Below are 18,002 nucleotides of genomic sequence, written 5' to 3'. Positions count from 1 at the left end.
AATTTGCAGCCATTATCTTTCTAAATGTTGCCTTTCTTCCATTCTTTCCTCATGGATCTCAGTTGTCTTTTGTACTCTTAATATTCCTTTCATATTTTCCATTTATCTTTTGATTTGGGGTGATTTTACAGATATATCTTCCAGTTTTACAGTTTTCTCTCCAGCTATCTAATCTGCTGTTAAGTCTTCCACTGAGTTTCAAATATGATCAATTATATTTTTCATTTTGGATTTTAAAAATGTTTAATTTCTTTAAAATTCATTTTACATGTTTATCCTAGTCATTTTAGGTATATATACATTTTATACATAATTACTTTATATATTATATATAAAAGTTCTAACATTTGAATTCTTTTGGAGGATTGTCTAAATTCACTATTTACTGTTAGTTCTCATTCAAGTTAGCTTGCTGTCTCTCACGTGTTTGGTGATCTCTGATAGTGCATTACTTGACCTCAATTTGTGAAAGGCCTTTGTTCTATTTTGGAGAAGCCTTCCTTCAGAAAGTATTGATTCTACTGTAGAAAGAGAGTGACTTCCAAACTAGGACTTGAGGGTTTTAGAACCAAACATTAATTCTATTGTGGTAATGGTGTTGCTAGAGGAATTCATCCTCAACAACCCCACTCTGGGTGCCACATTCCCTGCCATTTTGGCCTTTACTTTCTCCAACTTCCTATGTTTCTGGCCTATTACGCGGACTCAGCTTCCAGTCCTGACCTCTGAGTAGTCGCACTATTGTGTTCCAGCACTCCCTAACTAACTCTTGGTGCTGAAGCCTTAGCTTGTCCAGATAAATGCTTGTATGTTTGCTGTTTTGGGGTGAAGGGTTGCTGGAGACCACTACTACCTTCAATGGGACCAAAAATGCCTCAAATTATGGAGGTCCTAGAGCTTCTACTTAGTGATAATACTAGAACAGAAAATTATGCAAGGCTTTTGACACTCAGAGGTTATTTAAAAGCTTACCTCTATTAATAAATGTATATATTTATATATGTATGTTTATAAATACATACTTACATGTATAAGGTTGATATCTTAGAGAAACACTATACCTCAAAATATAGCTAGAATATAAATAAGAATTCTAAATTAAGATTATGATCCATGGATTGTCATTTGCTCCTGTGGGTTTCTCATACCCACCCTTCAGTTTTTTAGGAAGATCAGTAATACCTGTAACAATTGTGTTAGATTTGAATCTATAATGTAGCATTTACCTAGTCAACATATAATAGTTTCAATTATGATTCCAATTTGTATTACAGAAATAGCACGGATCATCTTATATTTCTAAAATATTTCATTTATAATTTTTCAATGACTGTAAAATGGTTAGTATTCTATTTACATTTACCTATTTTCTGAAAGAAATTAAATAACCTAAAACAAGAAAAAAGTACATATAAGACAGTGCTTGCATTTTAGCATTACTGCATACTGTTCTTTATTTGTGAAGACTCTGATGCTTTTCCTAACTTTCCATCCTCAGTGTGTAGCACACAGAAGGCATTCGATTAATATCCATTGAATAATACATGCTACTGACCTTACAGGAGTAAGATGCAAATTTTCCCATTATTACCAGTGAAAAGAACAACTTGCTGTGAATCTTCATGATTTTGTTCTTCCTCAGGACAAAAAGTACTTGTAAGAAGGCTAATTAAAGTTTAAGTCTTTGAGATCCTGACTACAGTAAGGCTAATGCATACTTGACCAACAAGAAGTTTCCAAAAAGAAATAATACTTAAAACCAAAGTACAAATTACAATCTATTTAAATTTTAATTTGTGCATTTGTGGTAATTTATGACTGCAAAACACTTTTTTTTCTTAGAATGACATAGTTAAAGGCACATTTCATCTGAATGCATAGTGTACCATTCTAAAATATCCAAATTTCTTCACAAAGTGCTTGAGCAGTCACTTATACATACAGTAATAGCAAAATATATTTACACTCTATAGTTAAAAAATTTAAAATCTAAAATATATATATATTTAAAACTACAGAAAAAAATTAGTGCTTTCTTCAGCTTAATTGTGTGAATATACCCCTCCCTCTAATTTTTTTAGTGATTGGCTTCAATTTAAAAAAATTTCTGTACATTGTGTAGTTACAAAAACGCTGTCAGTTTTTAATGCTAAAAGCCTACTTTAGACATTGCTTTTTATACATATTTGAGAACCAGAAAAGGTGAACAGACTGTACCTCAAAAGTATTTAGTGTTCTTTTAATGTTGTGTTAATACTGTTTAAATTAAAGTGAGACAATTAAACTAAGATCCTCTATTGTCCTTTACCAAAAGTTAACTGGCATTTAAAAGTAACTTGAAAACAACATATTACTCCTTCTAGAAGATCATCCCCCAAAGGATCTTCAGTAATAATCAATTTGAAAGGAAATATGAATTATCTCTGAACAATTTTAATTGTTCTCAGAGTACAATAGAAACATGCCAACATACCCTGCTAAGGCTGAACTACTTATAAATGTTTTTAGCTCAATTCTCTATAAATAGATGGGCTTTCATGTTTCTCATGATTTAAACTTAAACAATTTTTAAGACATGAGATCACTGTGATTAAATGGTTAATTCAATATGGTTCGTTAACAACTTGCTATTCCTGAGGTATGATGACCCTAATATGCTAAGCACAGAATCAAAGATGTTATTATTGAACTGAAGAAAAACAATGAAGTTATGAGCTAGAAGGGAAAAACAAACAAACAAGTTAAAAAACCCAATAAACTCCAGGCAAGTGGAAAAGTCATGGCTTTCAAAAAGACTTTCCTATAAGAGCATTAAAAAAGCCACAAAAGGATCCTCTGAAGAGTTGTAAAAAGTACTTGATCAAATTATTTTTGAGACTTTTGAGGTACAGCTTTAGTGTTATAATAATTTTTATAAAATATAGACTGTTTTATCAAAAATATTTATACAATCTGTTACAATATATTGCTTTTGCCCTTAGTAACTGCCAATATAAAATCTGGATCCAGTGGCCTAAAATGTACAAATGCACTTAACGTAAATGCTGGAGTTTGAGGTGTCTGCTTGGCCACTGTACAAAAGTGATGAAGTGGTGAAATTAAATAATAAACCTACAACATAGAATACATTACAACTTGCAAATATACATGTTCACAGCATGTATACCATAATAATCCCTATGTTTTAACAAAGATATAGTTCCCTTCTACAGTAGACACAAGAACAAGATGAACTAGGTTGATAAATGTACAATGAATATAAAAAAAACAAAACAGTAATCAGTTCACTGATTTTGGAAGAAGGTATGATTGAACATACTGAGTGTCGACTTTGGGAATGCATACAGGTAACACAGTATCTTGGTTCAGGCTAATCAGAAGTTCTCATTCTTAAAATTTTAAGTAAATGTTGATATTTAGTTGTTCCTGTTCATTTCATCATAGTTTAATAAACAAAAAGTTGTTTGGCAAGTAGCTCTGCTGGAAAGCTATGAGGTTCTGTTACATGGTTGGTAAAGATAAGGCAATAAAAATTTTCTCCTAATAAATATAAAAAAATTTATAAAACAAGAAAGACATCAATTATTTTCATTAAAAAAAAAAAAGCCTAAAAATGTGCACAAACTACCACTACTTTTTTTTTGATATTAGAGTAATTTCTTTAAAAAAATAAGAGCATTTGCCTTATTCAAACAGAATCACACTATGTGTAAATAGGAATAGCATCCCAAGCCCTTTTTTCGTTTCAAAAATATAGCTAAGTGAAGTTAACTGATTCATTTTCCTTCTGCTAAAGGCAGGCATATGGCAAAACTAGGGACTATAGAGGAGTTTTCTTTTTTTCTTTAAAGACTATTGATCCAAAAGTATCTGTTTGTGATAGACTTTCACAGCTGATATTCATTCAGCTTAAACTCCATGAAACTGTTTCCAGTGCTCAGATTTACGTTGAAAATACATCAAGAAGCTACTTTTCAAGAAGGTATTAGAAGTACTTTAAAACAAATCTTCATGTGTTAAAAAAAAACAAACTCAGAAGCTACTGGTGGCACAGAGAGCAAATGAAAGGCTGCTGTTTGTAAGAGGTCATCTTGTAGTCAGTCTGCTTGGTTTCACAGTGTCTAGGAACTTAACACCAATCAGCAATGTAGTCAAAATCTCTGAACATTTCTTGCTCCTCTTCTGAAAGTATCCTTGGTTCTCGAGGTGGAGTCAGAATAGGTGCTTCTGAGGTAAATTCATCATCAAAATTACTAACATCTTCCCGTCCTCTAATGGTAGGTACAAATGGCGGCTTTACTTTTTTGTCCATCAGAGCACTCCAATCAATTAGCTAAATTATAAAATATAAAATGACTTTAGTTTCCTACTCCTGATGAGTAGTTTCAGAAAAAAAATCTAAATTTTCATACTTACTCGGAAAAATGGGTGCTTTTTTACATCCTCTGCATCTTTTTCACCAGCTCCAAGGCGCCTCTCAGGATTTCTTCTTAATAGCTAACACAAGATAAAGTAAAAAAGTTAAAATAAAACCAGCAACTTCACTGATAAAGATTCTCATAACCTGCAAAGATCTAGATTTCTTTTTGGTATGTATTTATCTAAATCATGCATCTATGAACTAAAAAACAACTTCTAGAGTTCTACTGGCAAATGTCTTTCAATATAAAAAATTTGAGTTTATAAACCATTAATTCTTACCCTTCTCATTATGGAAATGGCTTCTGTAGATAAGAATCTTGGATACCTTACTTCATCATTTACAATACTGTCAAAAACCTCCTCTTCATCATCACCAGGAAAGGGAGACTAGAAGAAATATCTTTGAGTAAGTCCAATAATTTTCAATACTGTAAAATCTTACCACCTATCCAAAGAACAATCAAGAACCAGGTGATCAAACTGAACTAACAAGCAAAATACAGACATGGCAGGCTGACAGCTCTGGGGGTAGGGGGTGGGGGTTAGGAGGTGGAGGGATTGAGCAAAAAAGAAAAAGGACTCATGGACGTGGACAACAGTGTGGTGACTGTTGTGGGGAGGGAAGTGGGTGGAGGTAGAAGAGGGTATAAGGGGGATAAATGGTAATGGAAAAAAAAATACAACAAAAAATCTTACATGAAAAAAAAGAACCAGGCAGTAAGTAAATAAATCAATAAAAATAACTAAAAACCCCACCAAAACACCACACAAACAAGGACTACAAGAAGCCACAACAGATATGATCTATTGGCCCTAGGATATACCATATACTCTTACTGAAATCTTCCTTAAATTTATTTCACAGAACTTAACAAATTTGGTCAAATCATTTAATATCATTTTCCACTTCATTCCATTCAATTGTTTTATTTAATTCATTTATTTAGTCAATAAACATTTTAAGTGTCTACTAGTGGGAAATATTTAAATAGACACAAACTTTAAGGAGGTCAATTATTATAGAAAGACAAAAGGAAATAAGTAGGTGAATATGATAAATATTACTACACAAGAAAGCACAGAATTTGTGGCAACAGATCACTTGTGGATATGCTTTGAATTTCACAATCAACAGTAAATTAATCGTCATAAAATACAATTAGAAATTTTGCAGGCATAATAATAGTATTAAGATGCAGCTGCCAATAAAATTAAACTGAAAGTAATTAAAAACCACATATTTCCAGGCATATTTAATGCTCTATACACAACAGGTCTTGGGGCATTTCAGTAATTGGCAGAGTATTAAAATTATTACTCATAATGAAAAAAAATGATGCTGTCATAAAAAAGCAGTTAAATTACATTTAGCATAACATAAACTCTCAACCATGTTGAAAATGTAGCTATAGATTTATTACTTTAGAATTTTACCCCTTATACCTCAGAATTTCAGATGGCTTAGATTTGATTGCTTGCTTCTTATAAGGTACTGAAGAATAAGAACCAAGCACCAGGCTTGGTTCAACAGAGAGAGAGGGTTCTTTGACTTAAGGAAGCTGTGAAAACAAATTCAGAACCCAACTTTCTGAAGCTCAGCTTGCCCATCTGATTGCTCATATCTAAGATTATTTTAAACTTTTATCAAAACTTTAGTTTGTTCATTCACTCATTCAAAATACATAAATCAAATATCTATTATGTGGGGAAAAATTATTTCTTTCTGGAATTGAGATAAGTCAGGGGAAGATTCTATTTCATAAGGATTCTCAATCAGAATTTCAAGTGATAATTAAAAGCACTTTTGTATCTTATTTGATCAATATTTTGTTTAAAACTTTCACTCTGTGAGTCTCTGAATAGTGAAGATCTTCATATTTGTTAAGATGTTAAAGTTCCTTGTTTCTGCAAACAGATTTTAAGCTAACAACAAAACACTAATGAGGGCCAAGATGGAGGCTTAGACGGACACGCTAGGTCTCCCTCTACAACCAGAGAGGAATACAACTACTTCAAAACAAAGGATAACTAGGAATTCCAGAAAATAAAGCTACACGGAAGCCCAACATATGAAGTTATAAACCAGCGGTGCCATTTGGGCAGGTAAGAGTTAAAGAGGGCAAAGCTGTTTGCGGAGCGGTGGGGCGGGCGGCGAAAAATCCCGGAGGCAATCAAGCCCCTGGCGTGCGCGACTCCGGCGCTGGGGAGAGCAGCCGCAGCATCGCCTTGAACAGTGAGGCCCAGGGGGGCGGGAGGACGGATCCCGGTCTCCTAGCTGAATAACTGTGTGAATCCATCTTGGACCCCCGCCCCCACAGAAAGCACCACAGGGCTGCGAAATAGGTCGTGGACAGGCAGGCGCCGGCCGGTCGCTGATTTGTGACGCCAAACGGCGCCCGCCGGTCGCTGGGTCATTACGAGTACACAGGCACCGCCCCCGACAGCCGGCCCAGGAAAACAAAACGCATCTGTCAAAATGTGGCAGACAAATATAGAGATCCCGGTGGTGCAGCTCACCAGGCAGCAGATAGAGAACCTGACAGATGAACAGATAAGAAACCTGTCAGAGGCTCAGTTCTGGGCCATTGTTATCAGGTGGCTTAAAGAATTCACAAAAGAGCAGGAAAAAGATATGAAAGAAGCGAAAAACTTTTATAACGAAAGGAACAAAACCACATACGAGACAGATGGTGAGGAATCCAGAGTTCATTTCAACAAACTGGAATATGGAGAAGGAACAAGCAGTCAATCAATGCAGCGAGAGGAAATAGGAAGCAACAATGAGAGGATCAGAAACCTCTGGGACAGCTATAAAAGGCCCAACATAAGAATCATTGGTTTGCCAGAGAATGAGGAAGATGAACTAGAACTTGAAAAATTGAGTGAAAATATAATAAAGGAGAACTTCCCAGACTTGGGGAAGGGAATAGACTTGCAGGTCCAGGAAACAAGGAGAGTTCCCAAGAGACTGGACCCAGGGAGAACCACTCCAAGACACATTATAATCAAAATGTCAAAAATTAAAGATAAAGAGAGAATCTTAAAAGCAGCAAGAGAGAAGAAAAGAATTATGTACAAAGGGGTCCCAATTAGACTATCAGCTGACTTCTCAAGGGAAACCCTACAGGCAAGAAGGGACTGGCAAGAAATATTCAAAGTAATGAAAATCCAAAACCTACAACCACGAATACTCTATCCAGCGAAATTGTCATTCAGAATAGAAGGACAGAGAAAGTGTTTCCAGGACAAAATAAAACTGAAAGAGTTCATTAGATCCAAACCACTGTTATATGAGAAGTTAAAGGGACTGGTTTAAAAAACAGAAGCTAGGGAGATGAAACAAAGGCAAACGAAACAGGCAACGAGAGTGGAAAAGGAACTGTGGGTAAGGGAAGCATAGTGGGGGGAGGTCAACAGGGAGGGGGAGTGGGGAGAGGGAGGGAGATGATATAGGAATTGGGGATCATGGTAGGAGGGAATGGAATAGACGGAGAGAGGTTGGGAGGAACTGTATGCACAACTAATGGACATAATCTAAAAGGGGGGGACAACTGGAGGGAGGGGGCCACCGGGTGGAGGGGAGCAGAGGGAAGGGAAAGTGGCACAAATGTAATATTTTAATCAATAAAACACATTAAATCTGAAAAAAAAAAAAAACCACTAATGAAAGTGTTTTAAACATATATAAAATGCAATAGTCTATTCAGATGTCAAGCATCAAACCCTAATACCTAAGGTTACTTCACTGATATGTCACTTGGCACAGGAAAAGGAAGCCAGGTACATTAGTTTATTCTTGGGAGTCTTTCCAGTCTTTAAAACTTGCACAAACACAAATACAAATTTCAAATACAAATTTGAATATGCATGATATATCCAGTGAGTTTTCAATTATCTGTAATAACAGAGAAATTACAGAGAAACTTTAGCCAAACCTCACTATTACCATAGTTAAAAAAAAGTCAATGCTAAAATTTCACCAATGCTTAATATTATGAAGCATATTGATGAGTTTTAAGTTTAGTTCTTTCCCCAATTACCCTCTTATGGAAGTGCTAAAGAGAAATAAAATTTCAATAAAGAATTCTAAAGAAATAGTGGGCTCCACTGCCTTTTACCTTCTAGCAATTAAGGGCTTACTTAATTAGAAGCTCTTTTAACAAATATGGAACAGGAGCTTCCTCACTTTTCACTGCCAAATTCTCCAGTCACTTCAGAATATGAGGAAGTAGAATCAACTGGCTTACTTCTGCATTATTTTGCAATAAACTCACCTTCTTTGCATGTCATCTCTAATATGGAGGGTAAATTTTAAGTATGCATATAATTTTTAGTAACTTAATTAAAATCTCACATGTAACTGAATGCTACATTTAAAAAACAAAGCAATAAAAATGTTATTTTTGAAAAGGGACTTGAAGTATGCCCGAGTTTACAGAAACAACTACTATGAGTAGTTCTGGCACTTCTACAAAGTAAAGACCCCCATGGACTAGGGATAAAATACATCTTTCAATCCTAAAACACCAAACAGCAACTTTTCTACATAGATGTAAACAATTCAGTTCTGGACCACTGGTTTTAAGAACAGAAACAAAGTTGGGTGGGTTCAATACTCTATCCCGGAGGTAGCAAAGCTAACGGTTTAGAGATTCTGAACCCAGAGAGCCAGGTTTAAAATCCAAGCTCTACTACATGAAAGTGGTGTGACTTAAAGCAAGTTACTAAACCTCTGCTTGTCTCCATGTATACATCTGAAAATGGATATAAGATTAGTATTGAGCATATTATATGTTGCTGAAAAATTAAATGAGCTAATGTTCATTAAGGACATAGAACAGTGCTTAGCACATGAAACATTTCTTTCCTCCCTTTTCCAAGTATTCGCTCCAATTTGACATTTCAAAAAGGGCTTTCATTTGGATAAACTAAAATCATTTATTTGTTTCTTTGGGATAAGTGCCACTATGTGACAATCACAGAGCAAAGTTTTAGAAATTTCTGACATTCAATAATTTGGTTATTCATTCATTAAGCTACTAATTTATTCATGCCAAGAATGTACAGGAAAGGTTGCTGGCACTGGAGAAACTGTAGAATAACGAACCAATCCCATAAGATAATTTTTCTCACAACTCGAGATCATCAAGCCCCTCTAAGTAGTTTTCAATTACTTGTCTAAATATTGACTCTTTCCCAATTCCACCGTAATTTACCGTTTCCAACAATTTATAACAAAATAGATCAGCCTCTTATTACTGCCTTATTTATTAGATATAATTCACTATTTCCTAGGTGGTAAAAATTTCTGTGTACAAGTAAATTATCCCCAGAAATTTAAGTAAATCTAAAAAAAAAAACAGTAAGAAACAAAAAAGTTAATCTTTTCAATTCTGCTGTTTTGTTTTCTGAAAGCAACATTTACTTTTGACTAAGATACAACTGATTTTTCTTTACAGGTATAGAGTATATTCTTTTCATTAGTTTTCCTGTTATTCTGTTCCCTATGAAATGATCAGTTATATTATTATATCTTAGAATCATAAGCAATTATTAGTATATTATAAATATTTATAAAACTTAAGTTCCACTTATGCAATAGACATATTTAAGTGGTCTTATAAATGACATACTTTGTTCTTTCAATCATCTTTCCTCTTCTTTCTCACCTACTTTTTATGGCTTACCTCTCCAACAAGCATTTCATATATAAGTACACCAAGTCCCCACCAGTCTACAGCCCTTGTATAGGATGTTTCTGTTAATACTTCTGGGGCAAGAAATTCAGGAGTGCCACAAAATGTGCTTGTTCTGTCTCCATATCCCATTCCTGAAATAGGTAAAATTTAAATATTTGTTAGCAGCGAAAAAGTCTAGAATAAAAATCAGAAGATATCCTTACGAAGAAAATTAAAGTTGCACATTAGTTCATGATGACCAAATTCATGATATACCAAAGACTTTTAAAGAAAATGTAGAAGACTGGTAAAGAGAAAACTGTTCAATAGCAACTTTATTATTTAATTAATGGGTAAAGATAAAAAAAAACTTTCATACTTTACTTATTTCTTTTCTCTTTCTTGTCATAACAAGTGATGCCAAGAAGTTACAACGAAAGGAACCGACTTCCTTTTGAAACTTAAAGTTTCAATTTCTATCATCTTTTAATTCAATATTTTTAGTACATTTATTTGCTTCATTATAAAAATTAAACTAAATATAGTTTGGAAATTACTACAAAGCAAACCCTTGGAAAATCAAGAGTTCACCAAATGTGTTATATAATATAGAGATATGGTATTAATATATTTAGCTAACTAGTTTTCAAATATATATTCCCCATAATTTAATCAAATATACATTCTATATATTGAAGATAATATGCCTCAATGTATGCCAAGGTGTTAAAAGCTCATAAGTATCTTTTTATGAAAGCACTTAAAAGAAAAGACCTCAATTCTAAATAGGAAAAGGTATGCCTTTTTAATGACTGTAATTTGTAAGTCTATAGATTAAGCCTTGAAAGGCATAATGAAATATATAAGCACATATATTTAATATGTGAGAATGTTTTTTTTGCAAAATTTCTTTAACATTGGTCATATTGTTTTTTCTTCAATAAATATTATTTCTAAAGAGTTGATTATATATATATATGCATGTGTGTGTCTGTGTGTATATATATATATGTATATATATAATCTGGACAATCCTTTTAAATACCTAGGCCAAGATTAGAAAAAAATTAGTTAACAAACATGGAACAGAACTAATTTATCAATCCTTATTTTGTGTCCTGATCACATAACTAGAGCATATTACATATATCATACTTTTAGGTTAAAACTAATTTCTCCCTTAGTTTTAAAATAGTAATATTATAAATCTGTAATATTTTAATGTAATACATATATATCATGTCACTTACAGTGTTATAGTTATCATATTTCATTCATTCTAATATACTTTCTTGTCCTGATAGTTTTAAAGGAAGTTGAAAGTAGGCCCAATTATCTAAGATTTCAGATTGTTCAAACTACACGTAAGTAGTTAACATCATGCTCTCAAGTCATAAATATCTGGGTTTAAATACCAACTTTGTTATCTGTTAGCCACGAGAGCATGGGGAAAGCTGTCTTAACCTCAAAACCTAGTTTCCTCATCTGTACTACCAACCTCCATAAGATTGTTATAATTTAAATGAATATGAAGCATTTGACAAAATGCTTGGCATACAGTAAATGTTCAAAAATGTTAGCTATTATTATAATGTACAATGTATATTTTTATGATAATGAAGAAATACACAATTAGTCTGGTTATTGAATATATATTTTCTGAGCACCTATTATATTCCAGGCATCCATGCCAAGTGGTGGGAACAAAAATAATGATAGTTAAGACACAGTTCTTTCCTTTAAGAAGCTTACAGGATACTAGAGGAAAACATATATTGATAATTTTATAATCATATGGTAAAATGAAGATATTATGGAAACACTTAAAAATGACTCTTAAAGCTGATTTAAACGTTAGAATAGGAGAGGAGACTCAGGTAGCTTATATGAGCAGGTGACACCTGAGCTGTGTCTGAAGGATGAGCAGATATTAATCAGCAAATGGAGTTGGGATGGGTAACAGTGATGGAGAGACAGACTGTAAGCAGTTCATTGCTGCTGAAGCAGAAAGTACTAAGTAGACAGCAGGTAGCAAGAGATCTGGCTGGAGAGACTGGCAAGCAGATCAAGAAGGTCAATGTACAGCACATCTTAGCCACTGAAGGCTTTTTAGCAGGGGTGTGCCATGGTTAGGTTTGTATTTATGTGGTTGCCTTCAGCATTTTGGTCATTACATGGCTGACTGATTTGAGTGAGAAAAAGCCTAGAGATAGAAAAGGCTAAGAGGCTATGAAAACAGTCTTGTCAAAACATAATGATAGTAGGCAGCATTAGAGGGGAAGTAAAATATTTAAGATTCATTAAGGAGGTACGTATCAGCACAATTTGATGATTAACTGGATGTGGGAAGTAGAGAAAAGGACAGAGTCCAGGATAAATCCATATTTTCAAACTGGGAGATTGAGAGGACTGCAGCATCATCAACTATGAACTAGACTAGAAAAAGAAACTTTCGTTTGCATAGCATCTGAGATACCTATTGACTATTCAGAAGAGCTATCTAGTAGGCAGTTGAATATATATGTTAGGAAGGGGAATAATAGATTTAGGAATTATTAACATATGGTTATTAGTTAAAAACTAGCAGTGAAGAGCAATGGGCTAAGGGCACACTTGGGAGAACAAAAGCATTTATTGATAAATCAACAGCGTCCAATTCAGAGAAGTCCTAATAAAAGGAAAAAACTTATCGGATTCAGTAATTAGGAGGTCAGTGGGTAACTAATAGACATACTTACAAAGTTCATTTGTTTGTTCATTCATTCAGTTGTTCCTTTATTCTGTCTCTAACTACTTATTAATTGAATATTGACTGAATACTTTGAATATGTCACGCATTATACTATGTGCTATGGAAACAAAGCTGAATAAGAAATAAGAAGCTACCAATGTAGAGGGGAAGACAGACAATGTTTGTTATAACACAATGCATTAAATGTAAAAATAAGAAAGAACTATACACTATATTTTGAGCACTGTGCCACATACTATCTCCAATTCTCATAATACTCCTAAACAAGGAGGATTATATTTAATTTTATAAGTGAGGAAAACATTCAAACACCCAGTGAGGTTAAAAGTAACTCCTCTGAAAATACAGAACAAGTAAGTGGCAAAGCCAGGATTCAAACCTAAGACTGTCTAGTGCCTAAATCCATGCTCTGTACACTTTATGCTACCTCTGATTTAAATTCAGTTTACTCATTCATTTAATTTTGAATATATAGAAAGAATTCTTGGGATATATATAATTTTTCCTATTTAAAAATGTTAAAAGTTTTAAGCTGGAGAGAAGTTATCAGGCTTATGTAATTTGTAATTCACTCTGTATAGTTGCAGTAAAGTGAAAACGGGTGCTTAACCAATGCTTTTGAGTAATAGTGATGGAATTATCATTAATTATACAAAGAGAATCTTTGTTTTATATTATATGAAAAACTAACCTTATTCATATCCACACAATTCTTAATAATGTAATAATTAGATTATATGAACAACCCGTAATATTTTAATAAAGAATAAATTAAAGTTAAAAATACATTTTACTTTCTACACACTTGAAAACTACTGAAGTACAAAGAAATAATAATTTATTAAAAAAGAAACTTTAAAATGTCCAATTACCTTCTTTGCAAAGACCAAAATCAGCAATTTTCACAAAGCCCTCTGTATCTAGCAGTAAGTTATCCAATTTCAAATCTCTGTTCAGGATTAAAAAAAAAAAAAAAAAAGAGAAAAGAAATCAATAAGATCAGTAAATAATGTAGTTAAAAATGTTTTTCACTAGGAGCAGTACTTCCTCTTTACTAAAAATAAGTTTTCCAAGTTATGATTTTGAGGTTTAAATACTGTATTACATTAATTTTTCTTCCTTTTGAAAAGTTTTTTACTCTAATTTTCTGAATAATTTTCCTTTTATGTAGAAAAGGTGGAATGTGTTTAATGAGTTTTTTTCTATTTAAACATGTATTTTAAAGCATGAAAGGAGTTCAAGTATCTTTAACTCAGAATTTGTTAATTTGTCAATTATGATAATCAGACTTGGAATAAATCTGAAGTACACCTACGCACCAACCATAAAAAGGAAATGTCTAATAGTATAAATAAGGTATGCGGGGGTAGGTTTAACTTTCTAAGAGAGTAATTCAAAATAAAAAGAAAGCTATGTGTCCATACTAACTCATTACAAATTAAGTTGAAAATATTTTATCCTGTGAGTAAAACAGGACCATGAGGAAACCCTTATCTTGAAAATATTGTTAGAAGTTTGAATAAACTGATGTTTATAGTTTCCTAATTCTGACTGGCCTTTCCTAATCTGTCTGTTCTAGAGCAGCAGTTTTCAACAGGTGTGCTGCAAGGATTTTTAAAACATGCAATACTTGACCATTTAGTCAGGGACACGGACCTCTTTTCCCTTAGACTGTCAAATAAAGAAGTGACAACAGTGAACACAACAATAGCTGTCTGCTGTGAACGAATCAAAATTATACTTACTTTTTTTTTTTTGTCAGGTGGGCAGAAAATATATTTCTGGGTGTGCCACAGAATTTTAATAATTAGTTTATGTGTGCCACGAGATGAGAAAGGTTAATAATCACTGGGCCTGAGCCATTCTATTCGAAGTGTGGCCCAAAGACTAGCTGCTGGGCTACGAAGTATTTGCTACAGTTCTGCAATCTGATAAGGTGCTTGTGCCAGACAGAGATCAACTATGTCACAACTATGTATACTTTTTAGCTGACAGCAAGACTTAATGAAGGTAGCAGGGTGATGTTTTACACTCTGGGACAAGCTACTTATCATGGAAAACTTTTGAACAGTACTAGTTTACAGAAGTTTTCTGCAGTGGATCAGCTGAATGTAAAATATTCACAAGGATGAATATTGTTAGTGAATTGTGTTATCAGAGGCCAACTGATAATTTGACTACTGTAATTATGTAACGGGCAGAGGTTCAAGTACAAAGGTTCATCATGTAATTATCATGTAACGATGTCTTTCAAAATTAAAAATTTTTTTGAGAGGTTACTTATCACATAAAAGCAAAAATTAAGAAGCTGATTAAGCATAAAGTATCTTTCTTAATTACCTTTAATTCTAATTTACATCAAAGTAAACCATTATGAAGTATCAAAAATTTACTTACCTATAGACAATTTTGTGTTCATGTAAATACTGCAACCCAAGAACTACACATGCAGCATAAAATCTGTTTGAAGAATTAAATTTTAAAAGTTTAATAAATTCCACTGCTTGTGAATTCTAGTTTATACTTTCATGCTTCAAAGCAGAATTCCATAGTTAACTGATTTCACAAATATTTATTTAGTCCTTACTATGTACCAGGCACAATAAGAAATGTGCTAAATATCAGGAGTAAAATAAAAAAAAAAATCTTTATAATAGAATCCATTAACTTTGCCTGATGGCTTCCACTGTAGTCCTTAGAGTAGACACTTGACCTGGTTCTGTAGGAAAAATTACAATCTGCCATAAGGGCAGAAGGACAGTGTGAAGAGAACTTTCATGCGTGAAACATATGGCATTCCCCAAAAAGGAAAGAAATAGAGGTGTGTAAGAGGCATGACATGTTTGAAACCAATAATAAATTTACTGTGGCTGAAGTAAAGAATGGGGAAGAAGTAGTGGGAGACAAGATGAAAAGACAGCCTAGGGTGAAGTTGTGAAGGATCTTGAATGTCATATTATAGATACTGAAATTTTTTTCTCTCAGTGACAGAGTGAATCAAACTATTTTAATCAGGGCGGGATAATCAGATTTATGTTAAAAAGATTTTTCTGATAGTAGTATGAAGGTTGGAGTAGAAGTAGGTAGATATCCAGAGGAATAAAAAACAGATAAGGCTATTATGATGGTACAGATAGAACATCATGAGAACTCCATGTAGTGCCAACAAAGAGAGTAAGAGATAAATTTAAAAGAAATTTTGAAACTAGCATGACAGGACTTAGTCTCTCAGCTGTAGAGATGAGAGAGAAAAGCTTAAGATGACTCTCAAGGGTTCCTTCTTAGTGTAATGAATAGGTAAAGAAATAAAGAAGTAGCCAAATTTTTGTTAAGGAAATGAGTTTGGCTTTAGATAAGTTGACTCTGAATTGCCTTGGGGTAGACGAAGAGATCTAGTAATTGGATAAATGAGTTTGGATCTCACGAAAACTTGCCCCCAGCTAGAATATTAACTCTTGAGGAACAGGACCCTGTACTCTTTCCTTGTTCGCACTAAATGTCTAGCATAAAGCCTGATATGTGGTAGGTGTCCCGAATGAGCAAGTAGGCAACAAATAAATGAGTAAATGTAGATTCATCTTCAGTGTAAAATAGCATATTAGGAGACACTTAGGATAATCAAGTCTTAATTATACAAGCAACACATGAACATTTTCTCTATCAAATACACATAATACCCAGCCCCAAAGCATAATATGTCATTTATCCATTTATCATCTCACCCCAACACCACTATCATCCATAGAGGTAACTACTCTTGGCAGTTTGGAGAATGTTCTTCTAAGTTTTAGAATGTATTTAGATGCACATGTAGAAGATATAGCTATTTTTGTGTTTACTTACTTATAAAAATGGGACCACAATTTGGGACTTTTAAAATGAAACTATTTAGACATATTTATTTGATAATACATTAGATATTATAGGTATTGATCAGAAATTTAAAAGATTTAACAGAAGCCCATTAAAACAAATGTGATTCTAAAATTGCTAAGGTAATTATTTTTAGCACTTATTTTGGTGGCAAAACAACATTGTAACAATTATAAAAATATCTGATTTCTCTTGTCTTTTATTCTTTGTTAAACAGGTTGCCCTAATGATACCGAACAAATAATTGGGCAATATTTTTTAAAATATATATTTCACTAAATATGTATTATTTGTCAAGTACTGTGTTAGGTATTTTCATTTACCAGCCGATTTAATCTTTTTTTTAAAAAATTTATTTATTTGTTGTTGTTTTGTTTATTTATTTATTTTCAGAGAGAGGGGAAAGGAGAAAGAGAGGGGAAGAAACATCACTGTGTGGTTGCCTCTTACTTGCACCCCCAACTGGGGACCTGACGTGCAACCAAGTCATGTGCCCTGACTGGGAATTGAACCAGCGACTCAGCGACTCAGCTGATTTAATCTTAAAAGAAAGCTTTCAAGATAATATTTTACAGAAAATGAAGCTCTCAGAGAGAGTAATTTGTCTAAAATCACATAGCTAGAAAACAGTAAAGCTAGGAATCAAACTAATTTTGATTTCATAGTCTCAATCAGTAAAAATTCACTCGTCACCTACTATGTGCCAGCCACCCTTCTAGCTGTTCCACTGATACACAGAATAGAAATGGTCCTTGTTCCTGCCTTTTACATCTTATGTAAAAAATAAATATGTAAGAAGATTTTAGGTAGACACAACATGCTATGGAGAAATAAAATAGAAAACAGAATAGAGACACACCTTGGACATTAGTGACATAGTGGTCTTTATTTTTTTTAATCCTTACCTGAGGACATGCTTAAGAGAGAGGGAAAGGGAGGGAGGAAGAGGAGAGAGAGGGAAAGAAACATTGATTCCATCCCATCCCATCCCATCCCATCCCATCCCATCCCATCCCATCCCATCCCGTCCGTTGCCTCTTGCACACTCCCTGAATGGGGACCAAACCAGAAACCAAAGCAATGTGCCCTGACTGGGAATCAAACCCACAGCCTTTCTGTTTCAGGTTTACTGGCTGGGTACTCAAAAGAATGGCCTTCACCTTGGCTAGGTGGCTCAGTTGGTTGGAGTGTTGTGCTGTACACCAAAAGGTTTTGGGGGCCATACCCGGTTGGGGCACATACAGAAGGCAACCAATTGATGTTTCTTTCATTGATGT

The 18,002-nt window shown here is 33.7% G+C and overlaps 1 protein-coding gene across 1 annotated transcript in view; it reads right to left on the bottom strand.

Annotated features, from left to right (window-relative positions):
- Nucleotides 1–1,423: 1,423 nt before the first annotated feature.
- PKN2 (protein kinase N2) overlaps nt 1,424–18,002 on the bottom strand; it is a 147,166-nt gene continuing 130,587 nt past the window's right edge. The window contains exons 17-22 of the mRNA XM_090269696.1: nt 15,250–15,312; nt 13,725–13,801; nt 10,110–10,252; nt 4,702–4,809; nt 4,417–4,497; nt 1,424–4,333 (exon numbers count right to left, since the gene is read on the bottom strand). Coding sequence (XP_090125822.1) covers nt 4,130–4,333; nt 4,417–4,497; nt 4,702–4,809; nt 10,110–10,252; nt 13,725–13,801; nt 15,250–15,312 — 676 coding nt within the window. The 3' untranslated portion in view covers nt 1,424–4,129. The remainder of the gene's footprint in view (nt 4,334–4,416; nt 4,498–4,701; nt 4,810–10,109; nt 10,253–13,724; nt 13,802–15,249; nt 15,313–18,002) is intronic.

This window comes from Furipterus horrens, unplaced genomic scaffold, assembly GCF_987537825.1.
Source record: "Furipterus horrens unplaced genomic scaffold, mFurHor1.1.pri manual_scaffold_3, whole genome shotgun sequence".
Taxonomy (NCBI): Eukaryota; Metazoa; Chordata; class Mammalia; order Chiroptera; family Furipteridae; genus Furipterus; species Furipterus horrens.
This window is presented reverse-complemented; position numbering and strand designations above follow the sequence as displayed.